Source organism: Oreochromis niloticus, linkage group LG10, assembly GCF_001858045.2.
Source record: "Oreochromis niloticus isolate F11D_XX linkage group LG10, O_niloticus_UMD_NMBU, whole genome shotgun sequence".
Taxonomy (NCBI): domain Eukaryota; kingdom Metazoa; phylum Chordata; class Actinopteri; order Cichliformes; family Cichlidae; genus Oreochromis; species Oreochromis niloticus.
Genome location: NC_031975.2, coordinates 20,372,717 through 20,381,949, shown reverse-complemented (window position 1 = coordinate 20,381,949; position 9,233 = coordinate 20,372,717). Strand labels below are relative to the sequence as shown.

The 9,233-nt window shown below is 38.9% G+C and overlaps 1 protein-coding gene across 3 annotated transcripts; it reads left to right on the top strand.

Moving 5' to 3' along the window:
• The first annotated feature begins 393 nt into the window (after window positions 1–393).
• ndfip1l (Nedd4 family interacting protein 1, like) lies at window positions 394–8,993 on the top strand. Of its 3 annotated transcripts, none has more exons than XM_005452575.4 (8): window positions 394–578; window positions 2,485–2,572; window positions 3,024–3,154; window positions 5,056–5,115; window positions 5,652–5,739; window positions 5,858–5,982; window positions 6,261–6,327; window positions 7,843–8,993. In XM_005452575.4, the coding sequence occupies exons 1-8, from the start codon at window positions 549–551 to the stop codon at window positions 7,944–7,946; spliced, it is 693 nt and encodes a 230-aa protein (XP_005452632.1). In that variant the 5' UTR covers window positions 394–548; the 3' UTR covers window positions 7,947–8,993. The 3 variants fall into 3 exon arrangements, with proteins under 3 accessions (XP_005452632.1, XP_025766886.1, XP_003446985.1); XM_025911101.1 differs by having other exon boundaries at window positions 5,053–5,115; XM_003446937.5 differs by lacking the exon at window positions 5,056–5,115 and having other exon boundaries at window positions 395–578.
• Window positions 8,994–9,233: the final 240 nt, after the last annotated feature.

Sequence of the window (9,233 nt, the reverse complement as noted above, 5' to 3'; positions counted from 1 at the left end):
AGAACTAGTCCCAGGACACGTCAGTACACCTTGACAGAGGACTTTATACTTTAAATGATCTTAAATGATCTTGTTTCACTTTCACTACCGAAAGGTGGCAGTACAGGGTTTGTTGTGGCCAATGACGTCAATCAGTTGACGTACAAGAACTTCGTCAAGTAAGCGAGAACGTAGCGGAAACTGATTAATTACATAATAAAATAATTGCAATCTAGCATTAAAATGGAGCATGTTTCTTAATTGGAAATACGCGAACAAATACAAAATTGTAAAACTGCAGTGACAACATATTTTTAATTACCATGAAAAATCCAAAGTATTGTGAATTAGGCGTCACAATGGATTTTATTTTGAAATACTAACAGAAAGCTCTTTGTATTTTGTCGGTCGCTAGTGTAACTTGACAGCATACAGGCACAGCCGAACGAGGAGTCTTTCCATTGTGGCGAGGAGAGAGTTTACCGTTTGTACTGTTATATAATTTCTTACTCGTTGGGTGTCTTGCTGGCATACCTTTCTGTCGTTGATTGATAGCCGTTCAAGCGGGAATGGCCGAATCGAGCCCCAGATATCAGCAGGTAAGAGAAGGCATAAAGTCAAGCTAAAAGACGTTAAAGCTTCAGTCGTAGGTACCGTCGTCTAAATGCTATTAGCATCGAACTGTTAACTTCGAAGATAAAGTCGCCCAGGCGTGTCGCTTCGTGTTTGAAAAAAAGACGACAATTCCCTGTCGAATAAAGATGGATGTCGTCGATGGATTTAAGCCGATTAAATTGTGGGGGTTCTTATTTTAATCGTTTGAAGGGTTAGGTGTGTTAACGGGAAGCTAGCGCGCTAACGAGACGCTAAGGGTTTTAATTACGCGTTACGTGAATTTTGAACCGGGTTTTTCTTTTGGTCTGTGATAATATGTGGGCGTCTTTTTCATATTGAATTACAGTCTACCGCGAAAGCTTGCCAGGTACTGAGTATTGTTAGGTAAATAAATAATAAAAGGTTGAGCAATATCTCGATCACCTTTTGAAAAACGTCAGAGCATTTAAACCGTGGCTATCACCTGAGCTGCACCAATGGGTGTGTTTACTGTTGTTATTAGAGCACACAGGCCATATTAGATGTATGTTCATGTTAGTGTTTGATATAATAACTAATGATCAGGTGCATAGAGGCTAATTTGAGTCTATGAATTTCTCACTATGTGGGAAAAAATACTCAAGATCTATTGACAGTGAAGGGAACTATATTTATAGTAATATTCATATTTATATAGATAGATACTTTAAGCATCTCAAAAAAGGAAATTACTGCGTTACAGCAGCCAGTGTAAAGAATAAAAATATAAATATTGTAATCTACAGTAAAAATAAAACTGTTAAAAGTACCACAGGCCTGTAGTGAAGTTAAAGAAAACAAAAATAAGACTGGGATTGTGCCAAAGAGAATTTTAGCAAATGTACACATGACATTAATAAATTAACAGGTACACTTTAATGTCTAAGCTACATAATGTATGATTAATACTCCTGCAGTCCTAGTGTTCCCTGGAAACTGAGTTATGACAATTGAACAATCAATCTTAGTTTTAAACTCTTATTTTGGGGAAGTAGGAGCAAATAAAGTCTCACTGTTTCTAAGTCATAACTGTGTTGGCCTGGTTTCACAGACTTACCTGCTAACAGTTTCCTTGCTAATAACAAAAAAGGAGAAATAAGAAACACATCACTGAACATCTTTTTTTCTTTCTTTTTCCCAGTTCTGTTTTTTCTGATGATTACATCAATGCTGAGTTTTAAGTTCCTTTTAAGTAGATCAGGATGTCCAGTGTTGCGCCACAACTTTCAAACATGCAGGCTTCTTCCCTGGCTCAGAATAGGCCATTGGGGAATGCCTGTGCACTTGATTGGTCTTCAATTTTATATCCAAACATCTGTGTTATGGGACTTAACAGAAATCTGTCTTTTCTTGTAACTTTGACAAATATGGAAGTTAAAAAAAAAAATCTGTATTTTCAGAGCGTTTAAAAGTTAATTTGGGCTGAATTTCTCAATAATATCAAAAGTCTGCTTAATAATTGATATTGTAAAATCCTAACCAACGAAGAAGTGACATCTGTATAGTTTCTTATGACATGTTTAGATTTTATTTAATTTAGTTGACTAGTTGTGGGATTTTTTTTTAATATGCAATATTTAATCTGCTGTTAAAAAGCTATTTGACTTGAAGAGCAGAACTGATCAGTCTGTCTGTGCATTCTGTGCAGCTTGACAGCAGACTTCACACCTTTAGTTGTCTTAAACTGTCTTGTTTCACTTCTTTAGAAAGGTTTCAACATTAAAACAAGCAGGCTTTTTCCTGGCTCATAATCTGCCTTTGGTGAGCGTGGAGTTATTTTTGGCCACTTGATAGGGAAATATGCATATGGAGGGATTACGCATATATGCCTCACAGCTTTAACTGTGAACTTTCTTTATCTCCCTCTCACAGCTGTCCAATGAGGAGGACTCAGAAGAGAGTCCACAGGTAGCGGCTGATGCTCCTCCACCGTACAGCAGCGTCACAGCCGACAATTCTGGTAAAAATGATGTTTCCTTGGAGCTGAGATCGTCTGTAGTGGTGACATGTTAGGGAATCACATTCATTTTGGTCCGCACAGAAGTGTCTGAGTAAAAGTCATGTATTAATAACTGCAGTGTACATTTTGTTGGAAAAGTAGTGAGGTAAATGCAAAATGTAGCTGAGAAAGAATTGATGTGTTATTGGGCAAACTGTGGATATATTAGAATCCTCCAGAAGACACATGGGAGAAAATACAGGAAATTTTCTCTTTCACTGTTTCCATTTAGTCACCACTTGCAGACTGACCCCCTTAAAGGTTTATGTGAATGTTTGAGAACACGTGTTCAGTGTTAGCTTTAGTTTTGTCTTTGTCAACAAAAGGATTGGACCTGTTTAGAATTAAACAATACATTTTTTTCAGTTCTGTGTGTGCGTGTGTTTGAAACTGTGCTTTATTTCTTTGCTAGCGTTCTTTGACTACAAGGAAGATGGGGTTTTCCCCAAGCCTCCATCATACAATGTAGCGACTACGCTGCCTTCCTATGATGAAGCAGAAAGAACCAAGGCAGAGACTAATGTTCCCCTGGTACCTGGAAGAGTGAGTGTCTCACTTTTTTTTTTCTGCCTGCGGTCACATTCACTACATACACCCTCTCGCACACATACACTTGTACACCGATGCTTGTGCTCGAACACTTCCTGTGTCGTCTGCAAGGCACGAAGTCTTATCGCTCTGCTGTGGAATTTTAAAAAAAATCTTCTTCATATATGCGACTGTATCTTTTCTGCTCGTCTTTGTTACCGGCTTGAACAAATGAAGATTCAAAAATGAAGAAAAACATTTCTTATTGTTCATATCAAGGGACATTTGCTGATATTTTTGCACTCAGTGCCCACAGCTAGCCGCAGTGTAGTGCTCACAGCCTTTTCTGATCTACTCTTTGTGCACTTGGTGGCTTGGATTGTTTACTCAAAATCAGAGTAAATATAGGTGCAGCCTTTCTACTGTGTGACAAGCTTAGGACAGTCTGTAATGATGCAAAGTTTGGATTATATTTTCGGAGCAGTAACTAACATGTGACATAGCTAAAGCTAGCCACATAAATCGATGTTTCTGGTTTGTGTTTGTACTGCTGTTATATCAGTCCCAGTGCCTTACATCACTTTTTACTTAGTGATGGAGATGTGTATTAGCAGTGTAAACTTTAAAAATGATAGGAAGACAGACTAAAAGATGTGATAATATACTCACTGGCCACTTTATTAGGTGCACTTTTTTTACTACTGGCTTGGGCCCCCGCTGGCCTCCAGAACTGTCTTAGTAATTCGTGTCATAGATTTAACAAGCTCATGGAATCATTCATCAGAGTCTTCGGTCCTTATTTAGTCCATATAGATTTGTCAGCTCTACATCCACAAGACGAATCTCTTGCTTGTTTCACCACATTCAAAAGGTTCTCTATTGGATTGTGATCTGGTGACTGTGGATGTCCTTTGAGTACAGTGAACTCATCATGATGTTCAATAAACTTGCTTAAGATGATTTGGGGTTTATGACACAGCACATTCTTCAGCTAGAAGCAGCTGTCAGGTTTTAAAGGGATGGAAATGCAGTATATACAGGGATTGAAACGGTCAGCAACAGTACTTTGTGGCATTTAAACAAAATGTTGATACAAGGCAGGATGGATTAGTGCTTTCATGCCTTTTACACCAAATTCTGACCCTACCATCTGAATACTGCAGCAGAGATCAAGACTCATCAGACCAGGCAAGCAGTCTTCTGTTGTGTAATTTTGGTGAGCCTGTGTTAACTCTAGCCTTGGTTTCCTGTTCTTATCTGACAGCAGTGACACACTATGTGACAGTAACAGTGGAGTCACTCTTGCCTTACTATGAACTCGAAGCAGTCTGGTCATTCTCAGATTAGCATTTTCTGAAGTACTTAAATTAGCCCTGACACCAACAGTCATGCAGAGTCACTTAAATCACCTTTCTTTATCATTCTGGTGCTGATGTTTGCACGGCAGCAGGTCGTGACCATGTCTACATGCCTCAGTGCATAAAGTTGATGTTATCGGCTAATATTTAAATGAATAAGGAGTTGAACAGATGCACCTAATAAAGTGGCCAGAGAATGAATGTTAGTGTAATTGCAACAGGTTGCTCAGAGGATTTTATCGTTAACATTATTTATGGGATGTCTTATATAGTTTTAAAAAAGGGGAGATCACTCATCATCCTCCACAGTTTTAAAAAGATTCAGTAGTTTAAACAGTCAGGTGCTGGTTTATTACAAGGAATTCATATCACACCTCTCTGTGTCACACACGCACACAGACATGTGGAAACTAAGAGCATGTTTTTAACTGTGAAATGGTGGCTCATGTATGACCTCTAGTGGTCACCGTGATGCATTGCATCTTACTGCATGTGGGGCTGCCCTGTTTGATTGCTGCTGTTGTGTTTCTCTGCCACACATTGCCTTGCGCTCAGCAGCAGCCTCAGCACAGGGACCGCCTGGAGACTTTTGACGATGTAATTCGCAGTTCACTGGAGGTAACTCGAAGAAGAGTGTACGATGAGGAGTGCGTTTGGTCCTGGTTGTGTAGTTAGTGTGTTTGTATTCAGACCCCAAACCCCAGACCTTCCTGTGTGTTTGTGTATGTAGACTGTAGAGTGTTAGCTGAAAGTTATGCAAGACCTAGTTCTGCTGGTGGCCTGCATTGAATCGGACACATGCCAGACTTTTAGGTAAAGTCACGCTGATAGTAATTAAGTCGGCTTGCTGTCTTGTGAAAGTTTCCATTTGTGTGTTGGTTGTTCATGTTTTGTTCATTCTGTTTGTTAGGACGACTTGGTTTCTACCAAGAGATGCTCACCCAGGCTCAATCACAATTGGCTTTGTCTACATTCTAACTGTAGAAATTAAAACATAGCAGTGTGATGTGTTTGAATTTAAATTGTCAAAATTTGAAATGATTAAATGAAAGCCTGGGAAGCTCTGCTACTGTCGTGTGTTGCTGTGATGAAATTTTCTCGCTGATTAAACGCCTCACTGTTTTTGTGCTCCTCTGTTACTCACTCCATCACAGGATGAAGACTTTGTTACCAGAGATGACTTTGAAGATGCGGATCAGCTGAGAATAGGAAACGACGGCATCTTCATGCTCACTTTTTTCAGTTAGTTTCCCAATCTTACATTTGTTCTGTGTTCATCAGCTCCTCTCTTCCTTGGATTTGTGCAGAGATGACATGCGCCCTGACTTTCTCCACCTTCTCTCTCGCCCTTTCTTTTCAGTGGCATTCCTGTTCAACTGGATTGGGTTCTTCTTGTCTTTCTGTCTGACCACCTCTGCTGCCGGACGCTACGGGGCCATCTCAGGCTTTGGCCTGTCCCTCGTCAAATGGATCCTCATAGTCAGAGTACGAGACGCAGACATTACGCAGCACACATACAAACACATAAACTGCGGTTTGATTTACGCACAAGCGAATCAAAAGCCCCAAACACCACTGTGGTATTTTAATGCCGTCTCTGTAGTGGCTGGCTTGTTGGCACCAAACTGTTTCCTCAAAGATCCGTTTGAGAACTGTACTGCTTCATTAATTTGCTTTTAAAATGAAGGACTCATTTGAGTGAAAGCAGTGCCGGGCCAAATTTATTCTAACCCGTCATTTGTGTTGTTTCATTGGGTTTTTAGTTCTCCGCATACTTCTCAAATTATTTCGATGGACAGTACTGGCTGTGGTGGGTGTTCCTGGTGTTGGGTAAGTAGTGAACCTCTGAATTTAAATGAATTACACGCTGTCTTCAACAGGATAGCTACCATTAACTATAAATGGTAGAAATTTAGATATCAAATTAAAAAAATAATACTTTATCTATCTTTATCAGCTTATATTTAGTTAGGAAATAGTTCAATTTTATTAACATGTTAGAGTCAAACAATTTACATTTAAAAGTCTCTTTCACTTCACAAGTTGTTCACAAGATGAGAGAGAGGGAAACTATGAATATGAATGATGTGATATCTTTCATGTGTAAAGCAAATATAGAAGCAGGTTGGCACAAAAGTTTAAAAGTGTTTTATTTTTCCTTAATTTTTATTATTCTGTTTTATTTATTACTCTGATATCTATACATCACTTTCCCCCAAAAAGTTGGGATTCTGAACATAGAATTTAAATAAGTGGGCCATTTAAAAAAAATAAATAAATAAATAAATGGAAATTTTGAATTTGATGGCAGCTGGATCATCTTTGTCCTCTTTAGTCCAGAAGACATTTCCTAAAGGAATTTCAAATTTCATTTCCTCTGACCGCAGAGCAGTTTTCCACTTTTCCTCAGTCCATTATAAATGAGCTTTGGCTCGATGAAGATGTTTGTGGATCACATTCACATGTGGTTCCTTCTTTGCATGATAGATCCTTATCCTGCATTTATGGACGGCTCTGTGAACTGTTTTCACAGACGGCGATTTCTCGGTGATTGTTTATGAGTACATGTAGTGATTTCCGTCATTCCTGTTTTTAATGCAGAGCAGAATGATCTCATACATCCAGTAGTGATTTTCAACCTCATCCCTTACACACACAGATTTCTCTGCAAGTCGTTTGATGATATTATGTACTGTTCTGCCCATCTTCACATGTGAGGAACTCTGCCTCGCTCAAATGCTCTTTAAATATGCAATCATTTTTAATTAATTAATTTTTTTTTTTATAAAAGGCTGATGGTATATTGTTTGTCAATGTGAAAAGTTGAGAATAAGGCGATCTAGGATTTTGAAATTGATACCATAGGGGGGGTGTGTGTGTGTGTGTGTGCATGCGCTAGGAGGCTGAGGGGTGTCAATGGCGGTTGCCAGTATTTTACTGATCTGTCAACAGCCAACCTAATTAGCTGTAAAATCTTCCACCTGTTGTTTCTTTTTTTGTACCACTTACTTTTCCAGCCTTTTGTTGTGTTTGATAAGTTTTCTTTATTCTCTTGGGAATAAAATGTAGGTTTGTGAGATTTGCAAATCATCACCAGCTTCATTGGAATTGGTTTGCTATCACTTTACTTCAATTCGCTTTTATTTATATAGCGCCAAACCACAACAACAGTCACTAAAGGCGCTTTATGTTGTAAGATAAAGATCCTACAGTAATACAAAGAAAACCCCTTTGTCTTTGTTTTGCCTGTAAGAGCAGCTGCACCTAGGGGCAGTGAAAGTCGTCACATGGAGATGTAGCATTGTTTATTGGACTAGTCTCATGCCTCTTTCTTCCCCTCTTCAGGCCTCTTGCTCTTTCTCCGAGGATTCATCAACTATGCCAGAATCCGCAAGATGGCGGACACTTTCGCCACCCTGCCCCGCACCCGGGTCCTCTTCATCTACTAAACCCCTTCATTCTTTTTTTTCTTGTTTCTACAGTGAGACACACTGTTTCGCGTTATTCAATCAGATAGGGAGAAAATATATATGTTTTTCCTCCCTCGGCCTGACATGATTTGGACAATACCACGTCTGTTGTTCCCTCTTGGTGTAAATCTTTGACTGCTGAGAAATCTGTAAAACCCTTCAGCTGTTAGTGGTGAACTGTCAAGTGCTATTTTACAAATATAAGGTGTGTAGTAAATGTATAAATGATGCCTTATTTACAATTTTACCATCTATTGGTATCAGCGGCATGCATGGGTCCCTCTTTAACCACCAGGGGGCAGTCTTGTTTTTTTTCTTCTCTTTTTGGTGGGGGAGTGGGGCACAATTGACTTCTAATGAAGTCATTTGTATAGATAAAGGTGTTTCTTATCCCAGGGGTCAGTGGATAATTCTGGGGTTATGGGTTGATTTGTGTAATGTAAAATAATATATTTCAAGTACCAATTTAATGCTTTTAACCTTTTTGACCAATGTGTTTTGCTCTTTGTCAAATGGTACAGAGTTCAGGTAATATAGGGCTGTAAAGGGACAATTATTAGCTTTCTGTGGGTTCGAGGCTGAAAATATGGAAGAACATTTGTGTATATCCATAGAAGATCAGGTGCCAGGTTTACTCCAGAGCATTTTTCCTCATGTATTTATAAACACTCCATGTCCTCACTGTAATTAGGAATGTTGTTTCCCCATTTGCTTTATATGTATATCGGCCCGATCACCCCTATGTGCAGGGATGACCAAGCTTGAGGGATCACTGCCTCGCTTAAGGACATGTTGCTAGTCTGTCACTGGATTTAGATGTGCAATTGGACACTTCGGTTCAAATAAATGACGCCAACGCCCTGTCTTAGTCACTGGCACCCAGTTGGTGTCCAGTAAGAGAGAGAGAGAGAGAAAATGTATTGCCAGATGTGATTTTCAAATTCTACTCTTAGGAATGAGAAATATATTCATTAAAAAGAGTTTTTCTTTGATGTAACAATGAAATAAATTTTTTTTTTCATTAATGTGGAAGTGATTTTTTTTTTGGTTCACTGCTGCACTTTGTTTTCACTGTATTGAGACAGCTACTTAAAAATTTTAGGACATAATTTTGTGTTTTCAGTGTGGAATTAGATACATTTTTTACAAGACAGTACAGTTCTGTGAAAAACCTCACTCACACTTAAAGCTTCTGTAGGAATTAAGAGGGAAAGTAGCAGCCAGGTGTTGGTAATAAAATGCACTTGATTACGTGATCATCAGCAA

Excerpts from the sequence above, each read along its gene's own strand:
- ndfip1l (XM_025911101.1), top strand. The coding sequence starts at position 549 with ATGGCCGAATCGAGCCCCAGATATCAGCAG. Across the intron at positions 5,116-5,651 it reads TAATTCGCAGTTCACTGGAG|GATGAAGACTTTGTTACCAG; the intron begins GTAACTCGAAGA and ends ACTCCATCACAG. Across the intron at positions 5,740-5,857 it reads CTTCATGCTCACTTTTTTCA|TGGCATTCCTGTTCAACTGG; the intron begins GTTAGTTTCCCA and ends CTTTCTTTTCAG.